This window comes from Oncorhynchus gorbuscha, linkage group LG10 (assembly GCF_021184085.1).
Source record: "Oncorhynchus gorbuscha isolate QuinsamMale2020 ecotype Even-year linkage group LG10, OgorEven_v1.0, whole genome shotgun sequence".
NCBI classification, from domain to species: Eukaryota; Metazoa; Chordata; class Actinopteri; order Salmoniformes; family Salmonidae; genus Oncorhynchus; species Oncorhynchus gorbuscha.
The window spans coordinates 28137725-28154456 of record NC_060182.1 but is presented as its reverse complement, the minus strand read 5'-3'; the positions used below and the strand labels follow the sequence as shown (position 1 = coordinate 28154456).

General features: G+C 43.8%; 1 protein-coding gene across 4 annotated transcripts in view; it reads right to left on the bottom strand.

Moving 5' to 3' along the window:
- Positions 1-16732, bottom strand: part of plekhm2 (pleckstrin homology domain containing, family M (with RUN domain) member 2) — a 27821-nt gene extending 11089 nt beyond the window's left edge. For 3 of the 4 annotated variants that reach the window (XM_046365494.1, XM_046365495.1, XM_046365497.1), the window contains exons 1-10: positions 15963-16732; positions 14745-14851; positions 14517-14626; positions 13972-14071; positions 13780-13867; positions 13356-13521; positions 12876-12929; positions 11374-11644; positions 735-1616; positions 228-297 (exon numbers count right to left, since the gene is read on the bottom strand). In XM_046365494.1, the coding sequence (XP_046221450.1) occupies positions 228-297; positions 735-1616; positions 11374-11644; positions 12876-12929; positions 13356-13521; positions 13780-13867; positions 13972-14071; positions 14517-14626; positions 14745-14851; positions 15963-16022 (1908 nt within the window). In that variant the 5' untranslated portion in view covers positions 16023-16732. The remainder of the gene's footprint in view (positions 1-227; positions 298-734; positions 1617-11373; positions 11645-12875; positions 12930-13355; positions 13522-13779; positions 13868-13971; positions 14072-14516; positions 14627-14744; positions 14852-15962) is intronic. The other variant, XM_046365496.1, reaches the window with a different exon arrangement.

Sequence of the window (16732 nt, the reverse complement as noted above, 5' to 3'; positions counted from 1 at the left end):
CGATTCTCAATGCTTCTCCTAGTGTGCGCACTCCCTTTCAAGGATTTAAATGCTTTGGATTGGAGGGAAGCATTGGCTGGAGGGAAAATCTACTATTGTTAAATCCATGACAGGGAGGGTTTAAATCCAATGATAAATGTTCAAATGATCATAATGTATGGCCTTTACACACCCCCCCCCCATTCCCCCCCCCAAACATAATATACCACAGTGAAACAGAGGCTTACCTTGAAGAGCTGCTCCTCATTCTCTCTGAAGACGTGGATCATGAGCAGCAGCAGGTGATTGTTGTCCACCCTGAAACGGCCACACAGAATCAGCACACCACTATGGCTAAAGTATTGCCAAAAAAGATATACTTAAAAGGTCCATTGTATAATTTGGTGGACGACCTGACTGATTTCAGATAGAAATGTGAATTATTCATCTTTCATTATGATTGCTTCCCCTCCTCTGTAAGTTTCATTTTACTCATATCAGCTTCATACAGCAATATTATAAACTATATTTCTGGTTTTTAAAAATGTTTTTCTTAGCAGTTTAGATGGTGCAATGATTTTCTACACTATATATTGCTTGTTATGTCACAACCTGAAATCAGACGGACATTAAAACACTTTAGAAACCAGAAATCTAAATTCGAAACCAGAAAGCTAAATTCAACTTATTGCACCATGAAAAAAAGGTTTCATTCATGGTTCACCTAAAATGGTGTTAAGTAACCCTCAACTCACTTGAATTCTGCAGGATGAGAGTTTTCCGTTGGACTGAGCCTGTCCTCTTCCGTCTCCTCTTCAGTTTCTCCAGCAGCCAATCCATTCTCAACCATTACTGTCTCATCCTTTTCCTCCTCATCATGCCCTTCCTCCTCTAGGGAGGGGTCCTGTCCTGACGGTGCCTCTGCCTCAACTTCATGGCCACCAAGAAGAGCCTGTGACTGGCCATGCCCTGCAGTGTCATGGTGGCCACTACGCAGGGCAGCAGCATCTGGACTGTGGGGGGTAAAGCAGTAAAAGTCTGCAGGAGCCGGGGGGGCCTGCAGGAAGTTGGGACTCGGGGCCAGAGCAGGGCGCAGCAAGGGGGGGTGCCTGGCTTCCGGGTCAGGCGGCTCACCCATCGAATCCCCTCGAAAGGGCTGCTGCTCCGGGGGCTGCGGGTTGGCTTCAAGGCTGGTGGAGGAGGGCCTTCTGGGGAGGGAACTCTGCTGGGTTTTTGCCCCCTCCTCTTCTTCTTCTTCTTCCTCTCCAGCTGATCGCCCCCAGGTCTTCTCCCCATCCAGAGCACCGTTGAGCCGGTCCATGACGTCACGTAGGGGCTGGCCAACGCTGTCCATGGAGGTGTCTGTCATCTCCGGCAGCCGCAGGAGGCCCTCTGACTCTTCCTCCTCCCCTGTCTCCCTCCTGCTGCTCCTCCTCCTCCTCGCCGTCTCAGCCCCCCCTGAGCCCTGCGGCAACCCCACAGAGGGGCTCCAGGTGTCTCCTTCTGGTCCCTCACATCCAGCCGGGGCTCTGTCGTCTGCCTCCGCCTGCTCGAAGGCCACATTGTTCTGGTCACCGCTCACTGTGGAGCTTTTCACGCTACAGCGCTTTTTGGATGGCTTCCTTCGTCTGGCCATCCTGGTGGAAAAGAAACAACCACGTCATAATGGGTAGTTCATGTGTACTCTTCCTGGGCCCATTGTATAAATTAACAAATCACATTTTCCAAGCCATAGAGCTACAAGGCTTGCTGACCTGTATGTGTGTGCCAATAAAACAAATAAAATATTTATTTGTCACATGAGCCAAATACAACAGGTGTAGACCTGACAGTGAAATTTGGGATGCACCGATATGGCATTTTTGGCCGATACGCATATTTTCCTTGCCCCCCAAAAAGCGATACCAATAACAGATATGAAAGATTTTTGCGGCCTTTTAAGCATTCTAGTACAGTTAAAAAGTTCTCTCACACACACAGCGGAGTAAGGCACTGCATCTCAGAGCAAAAAGCTCTCACTTCAGTCCCTGGTTCGAATCCAGACTGCATCTTGTCATTTACGTATGTCCCCCGTTTTCATCTTGTCCAGCTGTGTATGTAACATTTCACGTAAACCCTGTTTCTTGTCTGCATCAAAGTAGCGGTCCTTGAACCTAGAGCCAAGCATGGTGGCGACACAGTAGAGGCTCAGAGAGAATGCCACTGAATCGCTTGTTTACAGCCTTAAGTACTTTGTAAGTTTTAACCCCACGGTCTGTGTCGGCAGTTTTGTTGAGCAGACGTTTAAATGCCACGACAGAGGGTATCACGTCTGCTGCAGACGTAGTTGATCAGCTTATTTCTCAAGTCAGGTGTTTGGAGCTAGGAGTATGTTCATGCTTCCAAGTTACAAACATGTTCTCAATTTTTTTAAACATTTTTTATTTTACCTTTATTTAACCAGGTAGGCAAAATCCTACAATGTGATTTTCTGGATTTTTTTCTCATTTTATCTGTCATAGTTGAAGTGTACCTATGATGAAAATTACAGGCCTCTCATCTTTTTAAGTGGGAGAACTTGCACAATTGGTGGCTGACTAAATACTTTTTTGCTCCACTGTAGGTCTGTAGCAGTGTGGGTCAAGAGTGTTTCCCCCTTTGAAGATGGGCATGACCGTAGCTGCTTTCCAATCTTTGGGAATCTCAGACGACACGAGAGGTTGATCAGGCTAGTAATAGGGGTTGCAACAATTTCGGCAGATAATTTTAGAAAGAAAGGGTATAGATTGTCTAGCCCGGCTGATTTGTAGGGGGTCCAGATTTTGCAGCTCCTTCAGAACATCAGCTGACTGGATTTGGGAGAAGGAGAAATGGGGAATGCTTGGGCGAGTTGTGGTGGGTGCAGTGCTGTTGACCGGGGTAGGGGTAGCCAGGTGGAAAGCAAGGCCAGCCGTAGAGAAATGCTTATTGAAATCCTCAATTAGAGTGGATTTATCAGTGGTGACAGTGTTTCCTATCCTCAGTGCAATGGGCAGCTGGGAGGAGGTGTTCTTATTCTCCATGGACTTTACAGTGTCCCAGAACATTTTTGAGTTTGTGTTGCAGGAAGCAAATTTCTGCTTGAAAAAGCTAGCCTTGGCCTGTGTATATTGGTTTCTAGCTTACCTGAAAAGTTGCATATCACGGGGGCTGTTCGATGCTAATGCAGAACGCAATCAGAAGTATTTTGTGTTGGTTAAGGGCAGTAAAATCTGGAGAGAAACAAAGGCTATATCTGTTCCTGGTTCTACATTTCTTGAATGGGGCATGCTTATTTCACCTTTTGCAACAAGCAAACCCGTATCCGGGAGCGTAATCATAGCCTCAAACGTATTAGCATAACGCAGTGAACATAAATACCCCTAGAAACTTTTCCTATTCATGAAAACCGTAAATGAAATGAAATAAATATATTCAAACACAAGCTTAGCCTTTTGTTAACAACACTGTCATCTCAGATTTTCAAAATATGCGTTACAGCCAACGCTAGACAAGCATTTGTGTAAGTTTGTCATGGCATAATGCTATGCTAGCTCTGCTGGCAGCAGGCAACATTTTCACGAAAATAAGAAAAGCAACCAAATTAAATAATTTACCTTTACCTAACTTCAGATGCTTTCACTCAGGAGACTCCCAGTTAGTTAGCAAATGTTCCTTTTTTCCCAAAATATTATTTTTGTAGGCGAAATAGCTCCCGTTTCTTCATCATGCTTGGCTGAGAAATCGACTGGAAAATGCTGCAACTATAAAATTTTGCTACATAATATAGACAGAAACACGGCAAAAGTTGTTTAGGATCCATCCTCAATGTGTTTTTAACATATATATATCCGATAATATATCCGTTGAGGCAATTGGTTTCTCATAAGAAGCGATTGGAAAAATGGCTACCTCAGTATTTTCCGCGAGATTTTCTGCGGGAGACACCATGTGACCACATGCTATATATGGTCCCTTACAGCCATTCTTCAATGGAAATGCCTAAAAAGACGTCACAATGCTGTAGACACCTTGGGGAATACGTGGAAAATGTAAGCTCATTTGTAGCTTATTCACAGCCATATAAGGAGTCATTGGAATGGGACGGTTTCAAAAAATGCGGCACTTCCTGGTTGTTTTTTTTATCTGGGTTTCGCCTGTAACATCAGTTCTGTGGCACTCACAGACAATATCTTTGCAGTTTTGGAAACGTCAGAGTGTTTTCTTTCCAAAGCTGTCAATTATATGCATAGTCGAGCATCTTTTCGTTAAAAAATATCTTGTTTAAAACGGGAACGTTTTCATCCAAAAAAAATTATAGCGCCCCTAATGCATAACTGGTTGAGATGGTGAGGAAGGCATTAAAAAAAATATATATATATTTTAAAAAACAGGCATCCTCTACTGACGGGAAGAGGTCAATATCCTTCCAGGATACCCCGGACAGTTCGATTAGAAAGGCCTGCTCGCTGAAGTGCTTCAGGGAGCGTTTAACAGTGATGAGTGAAGGTCGTTTGACCGCTGACCCATTACGGGTGCAGGCAATGAGGCAGTGATCGCTGAGATCTTGGTTGAAAACAGCAGAGGTGTATTTAGAGGGCAAGTTGGTTAGGATATCAATGAGGGTGCCCGGCTTTTGGGTGGTACCTGGTAGGTTCATTGATAATTTGTGTGAGATTGAGGGCATCAAGCTTAGATTGTAGGATGGCTGGGGTGTTAACCTCTTCCTCCTACCCCCTAATTTTTTGAACATTCTGTTAAAAATCGTGCAACATTTCAGCGCCCTGCTACTCATGCCAGGAATATAGTATATGCATATGATTAGTATTTGTGGATAGAAAACACTCAGACGTTTATAAAACTGGTTAAATCACGGCTGTGACTATAACATAACGTGCGTTTCATCGAAAAGTGCAGGAAAATCTGATCACTGAAAGTGGAAAAATATATCCATCCGCCGCTTCAACCCATTGTTATGGGCGAAAGACATTAAATAGGGCTGAGGTTGCAGTACCTACAGCTTCCACACGATGTCAACAGTCTTGTCATTTGCCAATTCTTTGTTTCTTGGTCAAACGAACAAGAGACAGGCTTTTTCTTCAGGTCTCCGACCGGATATTTTGGTTGAGAAATACACGGACAGTATTTCAAGACGGACCCCTATAGAAAACACTTTGTCTCGTGATTAATTCGATCGCTTATTAACGTTTACTAATACCTAAAGTTGCATTACAAAAGTATTTTGAAGTGTTTTGTGAAAGTTTATCGTCGACTTTTTGAATTTAAAAAAATTACGTTAACGTTATGAAACGCTATTTTTTTCCGTTTATCACAGTCTTCATAGATCGATATCTAGGCTATATATGGACCGATTTAATCGAAAAAAAGACCCAATGGTGATTATGGGACATCTAGGAGTGCCAACAAAGAAGATGGTCAAAGGTAATGAATGTTTTATATTTTATTTGTGCGGTTTGTGTAGCGCCCGACTATGCTAATTATTTTGTTTACGTCCCCTGCGGGTCTTTTGGAGTGTTACATGCTATCTTACAATAGCTTCTCATGCTTTCGCCGAAAAGCATTTTAAAAATCTGACTTGTTGCCTGGATTCACAACGAGTGTAGCTTTAATTCAATACCCTGCATGTGTATTTTAATGAACGTTTGACTTTTAACTAATACTATTAGCATTTAGCATAGCGCATTTGCATTTCCAGAGCTCTAGATGGGACGCCTGCGTGCCAGTTAGGAGCAAGAGGTTAAGCATGTTCCAGTTTAGGTCGCCTAGCAGCACGAGCTCTGAAGATAGATGGGGGGCAATCAGTTCACATATGGTGTCGAGCACAGCTGGGGGCAGAGGCTGATCTGAAGCAGGCGGCAACAGTGAGACTTGTTTTTAGAGAGGTGGATATTTAAAAGTAGAAGTTCAAATGGTTTGGGTACAGACCTGGATAGTACGACAGAACTCCGCAGGCTATCTCTGCAGTAGATTGCAACACCGCCCCCTTTGGCCGTTCTATCTTATCTGAAAATGTTGTAGATAGGGATGAAGATTTCAGAATTTTTGGTGGTCTTCCTAAGCCAGGATTCAGACACGGCTAGAACATCCGGGTTGGCAGATTGTGCTAAAGTAGTGAATAAAACAAACTTAGGGGGGAGGCTTCTAATGTTAACATGCATGAAACCAAGGCTATTACGGTTACAGAAGTCATCAAAAGAGAGTGCTTGGGGAATAGGAGTGGAGCACGGCAGGGCCCGGATTCACCTCTACATCACCAGAGGAACAGAGGAGGAGTAGGATAAGGGTACAGCTAAAAGCTATGAGAATTGTTCGTCTAGAACGTCCGGAACAGAGAGTAAAAGGAGGTTTCTGGGGGCGATATACAGACAAAGGTATGGTAGGATGTGAATACAGTGGAGGTAAACCTAGGTATTGAGTGATGATGAGAGAGATATTGTCTCCAGAAAGATCATTGAAACCAGGTGATGTCATCGCATGTGTGGGTGGTGGAACTGAAAGGTTGGATAAGGTATAATGAGCAGGGCTAGAGGCTCTACAGTGAAATAAGCCAATAAACACTAACCAGAACAGCAATGGATGGACAAGGCATATTTACATTAAGGAGAGGCATGCTTAGTCGAGTGATCATAAGGGTCCAGTTAGTAGTGAGTTTGGTAGGGGTAACGGCGATTCAGACAGCTAGCCGGGCCATCGGTAGCAAGATAGCATAGGATGGAGGTCTGTTTTTAGCCACCTTGTGCATTTCCGTCGGTAGATTAGTCGGATTCCGTGTGGTAGAGGGGATCAATCCAATTGGCAAAATAGATATAGTTAGTGACCCAAGAAAAATTGTCCAATAGACCTATTCAGATAGCAGCCGATAAGACAGCTAACGATTAGCGGGCCGCAGATGGGCGTTCAGGTAACGTCGCGACGGAGGGGCCAGTTGGATAACTCCCTCGGGCAGATAACGTCGGTCATCCAGTCGCGAAGGCCCAGTGGGGCTCTGCAACAGCAGTAAAACGGGTCCGGATAGGTGATTGTAGCCCAGGAGTGGCTGAGATGGAACTCTTCAGCTGGCTAGCTCCAGAAATACTAATGTTTGCTCCGGGATCGACGTAAGCCAATAGTCACACGTAATAGCAGCTAGCTAGCTGTGAGGTCCAGGTGTAAATGTCCAGAGCTTTCGGTTGAAATCCAGGGATATGGAGAGAAAAATAGGTCCGGTATGTTCTGGTCTGAGTCGCGTTGTACAAAACTGGCGATAGCTTTTAGAGCTAAAGGATAGCTGATGACCATCAACCGTGGTTAGCTGAATACTAACGTTAGCCAGTAAACTGGCTAGCTTCTGGCTAGCTTCTATTGTGGATTTCAGATTTGAGGTAAATAATACTTTTTTTTCAAATTGGTGAGGCGGGTTGCAGGAGAGTGTTTTGAAGTTGAGTTTTTGGAAAATAAAATATATAAAAGATATGCGAAGAAAGATGTAAATATATATATACATACACACACGGGAAACGACAAGACAAGTACAAAGGACGACTGACTGCTATGCCATCTTGGACAAATGCCATTGAAATGGCAGCAGCGGTATGAGAACCAGCACATTCTTGAGCATGCAATACGGCTTTTCTCAGTACGAAATCCTCGTCGACCCACTGTGCTGTCAGAATCAGCATGCTCATGGGTCTGACATCGCTGGTCCAAATGTCAGTCGTGAAGCTAATAGCAGGGACGCCCATAGCAAGTAGCTCATGGATGTGTTTCAACAATACTGTACAACTTCAGTAGGGCAACATCTGAAAAATAGTACCTACTTGGTAGTCTGTACCGGTGCCCGACCAGTCGACGAAAGCCAACATCATCCATGACAGAGAACGGTTGATTGTCAAGGGCATTGAAATCCATTATCTTGGCGTTAATGGATTTCGACTTTGAGTTGTCTCGCTGAAATGTTCTTATTCTTTCAAATGACTGCTCAACTTGAACTTCTTTAGTTGTTGGAAGTGTGTGCTTAGTATTTCTCTGCTTTTGTTCTGTGTAGCCCTGTACTTTTCGTGGCGTCATTACGTCATCTACCTATGTTGTATAGGTATGCACGTCAGCTTTGACATCGGGTCGATGCCGATGTTGCCATTTTTAGCTAATATCTTCCAATTCCGATATGCTCACCGATAAATTGTGCATCCCTAAGTGAAATGCTTACTTACAAGCCCTTCACCAACAATGCAGTTAAGAAAAATAAGTGTTAAGAAAGTATTTACTAAAATAAACTGAAGTAAAAAGAAAATGGAAAAATAACAAATAAATAAAGAGCAACAGTAGCAAGGCTATATACAGGGGGTACCGGTACAGAGTCAATGTGCGGGGGCACAGGTTGTTTGAGGTAATATGTAGGTAGAGGTAAAGTGAAAATGCATAGCTAATAAACAGAGAGTAGTAGCAGCGTACAAATGGGGAGGGAACAATGCAAATAGTCTGGGTTGCCATTTGATTAGCTGTTTAGGAGTCTTATGGCTTGGGGGTAGAAGCTTTTTGGACCTAGACTTGGCGCTCTGTTACCGCTTGCCATGCGGTACCTGACTAGGGTGGCTGGAGTCTTTGGCAATTTTTAGAGCCTTCCTCTGACACCGCCTAGTATAAAGGTCCTGGATGACAGGAAGCTTGGCCCGAGTGATGCACTGTGCGTACGCATTACCCTCTGCAGTGCCTTCCGGTCGGAAGCCGAGCAGTTGCCATACCAGACAGTGATGCAACCAGTCAGGATGCTCTCGATGGTGCAGCTGTAGAACATTTTGAGGATTTGAGGACCCATGCCACATCTTTTCAGTCTCCTGAGGAGGAATAGGTGTTGTAGTGCTCTCTTCTCGACTGTCTTGCTATATTTGGACCATGATAGTTCATTGGTGATGTGGACACCAAGGAACTTGAAGCTCTCAACCTACTCCACTACAGCCCTGTCAATGAGAATGAGGACGTGCTCAGTTCTCCTTTTCCTGTAGTCCACAATCATCTCCTTTGTCTTGATCACGTTGAGGGAGAGGTTGTTATCCTGGCACCACACTGCCAGGTCTCTGACCTCCTCCCTATAGGCTGTCTCATTGTTGTCGGTGATCAGGCCTACCACTGTTGTGTCGGCTGCAAACTTAGTGTTGGGAGTCGTGCTTGGCCATGCAATTATGGGTGAACAGGGAGTACAGGGGGACACTGAGCACGCACCCCTGATGGGCCTCTGTGTTGAGGATCAGCGTGTTGTTACCTACCCTTACCACCTGCGGGTGGCCCATTTGGAAGTTCAAGATCCAGTTGCAGAGGGAGGTGTTTAGTCCCAGGGTGCTTTGATTAGTGATGAGCTTTGAGGGCACTATGGTGTTGAACGCTGAGCTGTAGTCGGTCAATGAATAGCATTCTCACATAGGTGTTCCTTTTGTCCAGGTGTTAAAGGGCAGTGTGGAGTGCAATAGAGATGGCATCATCTGTGGATCTGTTGGGGAGGTATGCAAATTGGTCTAGGGTTTCTTGGATAATGGTGTTGATGTGAGCCATGACCATCCTTTCAAAGCACTTCATGGCTCCAGACGTGAGTGCTACGGGTCGGTAGTCATTTAGGCAGGTTACCTTGGTGTTCTTGGGCACAGGGACTATGGTGGTCTGCTTGAAACATGTTGGTAATACAGACTCGGTCAGGGACAGGTTGAAAATGTCAGTGAAGACAGTTGCCAGTTGGTCAGCGTATGCTTGGAGAACACGTCCTGGTAATATGTCTTGCCCTGCGGCCTTGTGAATGTTGACCTGTTTGAAGGTCTTACTCACATTGGCTACAGAGAGCTTGATCACACAGTCGTCCGGAACAGCTGATGGCTCTCATGCATGCTTCAGTTTTGCTTGCCTCAAAGCTAGCATAGAAGTAATTTAGCTCGTATGGTAAGCTCATGTCACTGGGCAGCTCGCGGCTGTGCTTCCCTTGTAGTCAGTGATAGTTTGCAAGCCCTGCCACATTCAACGAGAATAGGCGCCGGTGTAGTACGATTCAATATTTGTCCTGTATTGACACTTTGCCTGTTTGATGGTATGTCGGAGGGCATAGCGGGATTTCTTATAAGCGTCCGGGTTAGAGTCCCGCTCCTTGAAAGCGGCAGCTCTACCCTTTAGCTCAGTGCATGTGTTGCCTGTAATCCATGGCTTCTGGCTGGGGAATGTACGTGTGATGCACTTATTGATGAAGACAGTGACTGATGTGATGTACTCCTCAATGCCATCGGAAGAATCCCAGAACATATTCCTAGTCTGTGCTAGCAAACCAGTCCTGTAGTTTAGCATCTGCATCATTTGACCACTTCTGTATTGAGTGAGTCACTGGTACTTCTTGATTTAGTTATTGCTTGTAAATAGGTTTCAGGAGGATAGAATTATGGTCAGATTTGCTAAATGGAGGGCGAGGGAGAGCTTTGTACGCGTCTCTGTGTGTGGAGTAAAGGTGGTCTAGAGTTTTTTTCCCCTTTTTTCTCTGGTTGCACATGTAACATGCTGGTAGAAATGAGGTAAAACTGATTTTAATTTCCCTGCATTAAAGTCCCTGGCCACTAGGAGCGCCACCTCTGGATTAGAATTTTCTTGTTTGCTTATGGCCTTATACAGCTTGTTGAGTGTGGTCTTAGTGCCAGCAACGGTTTAAGGTGGTAAATAGACAGCTACGAAAAATATAGATGAAAACTGTTAAATGAAATAGTGTGGTCTACAGTAAATAGTGTGGTCTACAGCTTATCATGACATACTCTACCTCAGGCAAGCAAAACCTCGAGACTTCTTTAATATTAAGTACTTGGTACTTCGGGCACCAGCTGTTATTTACAAATAGACACTGACCACTACCCCTTGTCTTACCGGAGGCAGCTGTTCCATCTTGCCGATGTACTGAAAACCCAGCTAGATGTATGTTATCTATGTCATCGTTCAGCCACGACTGAAACATAAGTTATTACAGTTTTTAATGTCCCGTTGGTAGGATAGTCTTGATTGGAGCTCATCCAATTTATTTGTAAATGATTGCACGTTGGCTAATAGTGGGTAGGGGTGCCTTGTAAGGATCCGACGTTTTGTTGATAATCTGCCTCTAATGACAAGGCACCCCGACCTACGTCCCCGATATTTCCGTCTCTTCTTCATGCGAATGACAGGGATTTGGGCCTTGTCGGGTGTCCGAGGGCTTTGTTGATCTGATAACTTTAGTTTACAGACATCGAGATTAAGTGATAATGTGCCAATTGGATTCAACAACTCCAAGCTCTGTGTTGAGGCTGAGAAAAGTATTGGTAACATAAAAAGATAACCACCTAACTAGGCTAATTCCCATGTAGTTTTAGCCACAGAGGCTAATGTTAGGGGTGTGTGCTGTACCTGATAACCTCTAGCTCGTTGCTGATGCTCTCCATGTCGTCCCTGGTGTCGTGGTGGCAGCTGGCTGTGTGGACGGGTGTAATGTCAGCCGAGGTGTTGGTGTCCGAGTACTCGTTGAAGGGGTTGTGTCTGAAGGTGGGGCTGCGGGGCGGCGTTCCCCTAACTGTGATGACGGCAGCGGCTGCCCGGAGAATCACAGAATCACTGAAGACCGTCTGAGGGTCTGAGGCATTTGAGCGAGGACAGCTGACTGGGTCGGTGAGGTCACCCTCTATGGAGGGACACACACACAGTCAAATGAATAGCAGAACAGTCACACGTACAGTATGCCACAGGCTACTGAACACACTCTGGGTTTAAATGAATGAGAATAGATACTGGTGCTTTGGCTGGGACAGGGGTGAGAAGGTCACACAGGCAGGAAGACAGACATAAGCGACAAAGGCCTTGGCTAAACCATCCTACCATAGCTTACTGTACAATATAGTTGATAAAGCATACATAAGGGCACAAGTGTTTATTAAATTGATTTAGGATGTTTCATTATCTGTTCAAATTAGGTGCCTAATTGATATTGTTGAAGTCAATCAATGCAACATACCAGGACTTGCTTGGAGAAATTATACTTAAATTAAACTAGTTAGCCTATGTCAAGTGAATGAATGCAGTGCTACATACTAAAGTTGGTGACAAAAGCTATAAAGGCTGGGTTGAACCTAGACCAAATACATGCATTCCAATGTTTCCACAAAGAGAAAGAGAGAATATTCCACATATATGCCAGTAGATACCAGACAGAGTGAGTACCATTTCATCAGGCAATGCAGCTCTCATTAGTAATATTCCACATCAATGCTGCATTAGCTTTAGGATCACATCTTCAAAGAGAAACATGTTGCGTGGTTCATTAAAACATGATCTTCAACATCTAACAATTCACAAGTGCATACAAATTTCTACATAGAAAATAACTTACCTGGCCATAAATCTTATTAAATGTTGGCAATAGTGCCACATCATAATTTATTGCATAAAGGTGAGCACAAAATGCCCCTAAAATTATATATACATAAAAAATGTTAACATCTAGGCATCATTATGATATTCCTCCTGTTGTACTCTACAAATGAATGTAGTGATATTAAGGAGTGATGCTTGATTCAGTAGTGTCTTCAAAGAGAAGTGTAAAAGCATTACCAATCCATTTTGCCTACTTCCCAAGAAACTAGCAGGAGATGAATCAAAAGCCCTTTGATTCCTTTCTCTACCATTCCCTCTTAGCATTAGCTAGCTGCTTGTTCTTTATCAGTATTGATATTGCAATTAAGATACTCCAATTAAACCACTGGCTACACACACACACAGAGGACCAGCATGCATTCAGCACACACAGTGGGATGGAGGACGTGCATGATGCTGTGAGACGGGGAAGGGGGTGGCAAGAGAGGTGAGGACGGAGACAGAGAGGGAGGGAGGATAGGGGAGGGGTAACCATGTCCCACCTTCCCAGTCTGCACTTGGCTGCAACACGGGGAAGATGTCACCGAAATCATAATCTAAAAAAGGAGGGATAAGACTCAAAATTAGAACAGGAAGGCCCGAGAGAGAAGAGACAATGGCACACACTGAAAACATGACATATGAGAGAAATATAATACACATGATGATAACAGACACAGGTATGGGAAGGCAAACTACAATTTAAAAAATGAAGAATCGATGGTTTGTGGAAAGTGATGAGAGATACTGTAAGAGAACATTCACACCATACTGTGTTGGGTGCTATTATTTCTACGTAATAACCCATGAACGGGTTAACCTGATCGATCCAACATCAGCTTCAACACCCCATTACTTGACACACCGGCCTATGAATTAGGCTAATGGACCGCATAACAAGGAGTGGGTGGAGACTGAAACCAAGGTAGAGAAAGAGAAAGCAAGAAAGAGAAAGCAAGAAAGAGAAAGGTGGAGCCCCTGACCTTCACTGGACGGGGCGATGGCGCTGTCATCCCATTCCAGGTTGGTGGAGGTGAAAGAGTGCAGGGACAGGCTGTCCGAGCTTGGGAGACGCTCCTCAAAGTCCAGAAGGTTATGGGGCTTGTAGTACTCCGGCATGTAGGGGGCCACGTCCAAGTAGGGGACATCCTAACACCCAGAAAACAAAACAATGGAGGTTTGAGAGTGTTGTTGATATTACATTCTACATGTCTCTTTTTTGACTGAATTATTTATTGGGTTTTACGCACCAACCATGTACTCTGTTTACATGTTTACATTCTTTGGTTAAGCCAAGTTGTACCTTCTTTTGTTACAATAAAGCCTGAACATTGAACTGTTGGACTTTTGTAAATTAGGGGTATTGATGTGAATTCTAATGGTTTCAAAAAACTGTTTAATACTGACCAACTCCAGATCAAAGCGAATGAACTCCAGTCCCGACACCAAAGTGAGAAAGAGCGTGAGGTGATCATGGCTGCATACCAATGCATTTCTGGGGGAGAGATTCAAAGCAAATGGTGTATTTACAATAAGGAGACTAGCTACACGGATTAGTCAAAAGGAATAATATGATGCTCTTTAGGTCAGAAGACTCACTTGAAGTAATACTTCTGCAGCAATCCTTGGTTCTCTTGGAAGAGACGGAGGTAGCTTTCTAAGGAGCTCTCACTCAGTGCTAGGTATAACCAGGCACGACCTGCACAGAAACACAACAGAAAAATAATTGCTCAGTACGAGGGTCATGGGCATAAGTAGATCATTTTTACAAGCACCCTCTATTCTTTCTTTCCTGTCTGAACTTGCAAATAAGTCAAACAAGTATACCTACAAACCTACAAAGAAACCTCTCTGTAAAAAGAGAAACAAACATGTGCAAACCACAGTGGTAATTACTGTAATCCTGACCTCAAATAACAGCAGTCGTGTGCTACATTTCTGGCATGTGACACAAGAGGAACTTACATTTGCCAAACCACTAACAAATGTCATTCACATTATGACAGTAAATGGGAGTGTATGAATTTATTTACAGAAATGGCATGTATTCGTGTTTACTACTATGAAATGTTTGTCTCTTAAGTTGCCCACAAGACTGATGTGAATGTGAGCGTAAGATGTGGTGAAAAGTATTGTGTTCTTACTTCGCCCAAGGTTGGTTGCTATGTGCTGGAGCTCGTCTATCTGCCGGACCGCTTCCCTGCGGGTGAAGTGTAGAACCAGGACCCAATAACCTGAGGAGATATCCTGCAGCCTGCAATGCACAAAACAGGAGAGTTGAAGAACATAGTTCAAAACGTACAATCACAGACAATGTCAGAGTTAGGATGTATCAAAGTACTGAGAAGATTGGTCTCTCTTAGTCTTCTTACCCATAGAGCAGTGCATGGTCGAGGTGCTCACACAGCCGCTGTAGGACCCGGTCGTGATTCCGAATGGCTGGGGTTTCATCTTCACAGGCAGCAAAGTAACTCTGCAACTGCAGTCAGTGCACAAAACAGGTGGAACTGATGTGAGTAGGCCCACAGCCAAACTAGAAATATGGTGATTTCTTCCCCAGTCATGAGACCCTGAGAGGAGTACCACATGCATCAAATATTGACAGCTGACAAGCATGATTGTGCAATGTCTGTCTGAGGATACAGTATAGGCTTTGATGGCAGTATGGAGCCTGAAATTGGTTAAATGCTACAGTATATCTGATCCCCTAAATGGTATTACCATGACTAACTTAAATTAATCAGACTTTTGTGCGTCACCTCAGAAAAGACCAGTTAAACAGCACTGACTGAATATACTGGAATGTAGAAATGTAATAAATTCCAATCCCCTGATGGTAACGTGACCACGAGACAGACTGGGGACAGGAATTAACCAAATATAGGCAGAAGATGATTTGAATATCATATCAGGCAAGGTCTATAAAGCAGTGGTCGTCTGGCACAGCACACATACTTTGGAAAGATGGGACTCAATGTTACCACACTGCACAGGTTTATGCAAAGGGTGAATGTCAACATTTAAACAGGGTTCAGCCTAATTTATGAAGACACCTAGAAGTCAAATACTGAATGTCAATGTTTTCACAGTACTCATGTTTATCTGAAGCAAGTTTATTGAAATGTGTTTGGAAAATTAGCAACAATATGTTGTCCTTCAAATAGACCAAGCTAGCTACCCACGGGTTGCTGAATCGACCATGACAAAGAATTTTAGAAGCAAGTTTATTACGGGACAGTATCGATATGCGGGCAGTCAGGCTGCAGCAGGATTAGTGCTGTTGTGCTTTGTTTTCACCAGCCATTGAATGTCTCGACTAACCAATACAATACTAGTGACGTTAGCTAGTAAACAAAACACCCATGTTGATATACTTAATCCATATTTGTTAGCTAACTAAACAATGTTCAAGGACCTTAGTCATCAACTGTTTTCTTTCATGAACCAGGCCTACTTATCCTAGCATGCGTTTATTTTTACGCCTGCTACGTAACTTAGGGTAATAGTCATGTTTAGTCTTCAAATAAGTTAGCTAGCTAATCATGCTAGCATGAAGAATGTGTGCTTACGAGACATAATATCAAACGTACCTTCTTGACAGACAAAGAAATGTTTTCCAATATTCGGTCCTTGACTTTAAGTTGATCCATCACTGGTCTCCTTGGCTGCCTGCAGCTGTCAGCTGATTCCCAGAAGTATCGATGTGGTCTGTTGATGTTCTCAAAGCTAGACAACTAATAGCTAAGCTAGCTAGCCATATATATTTAATGCTGGTACAGTAATTGGCTAGCACACAACAAACCATCAAGCAAGCAGCTGGCTAGGTAACGATAACGTTACCGTATTTAAACTAGCACACAAGACAGTGGCAAGTGCTAGCTACTAACGTTGACTAGTTTCCTAGCTGACGTTAGCTAGCTACGGTCTCAATACTAGCCTCGGAAACGCGTCGAATGACTATTCAACTAAACTGGCTAACACGTTAGCTTGCTAGCTCTCTAGCCAACGCGTTACCTTAGCGCTAGAGAATGAATCTCCCACTGTCATAGGTTGCGTACAGTTTCGGTGTAGCGAGCTACCCAGTATTTTAATATCCGAATTGTCCTTTAATATATACACTTATTCAAACTTACTTTTACTGTAGATAAACTTAGTGAAATTGCGAGACCATGAGCAAGTTCAGGCCCAATGTTTAGTCTAGTGGAGGAATACGTTCTTGACAATGCTAAACTAGCCATTCCAAGTTCTACGTCACTAACCGCCTGTCAATGAGCTCGTGACACACCAACAAAATGATTGTAGACAGATGTGGGAACGGATATATTTTCGCAAAAAAAATGAATTGTAATATATGTTCTGC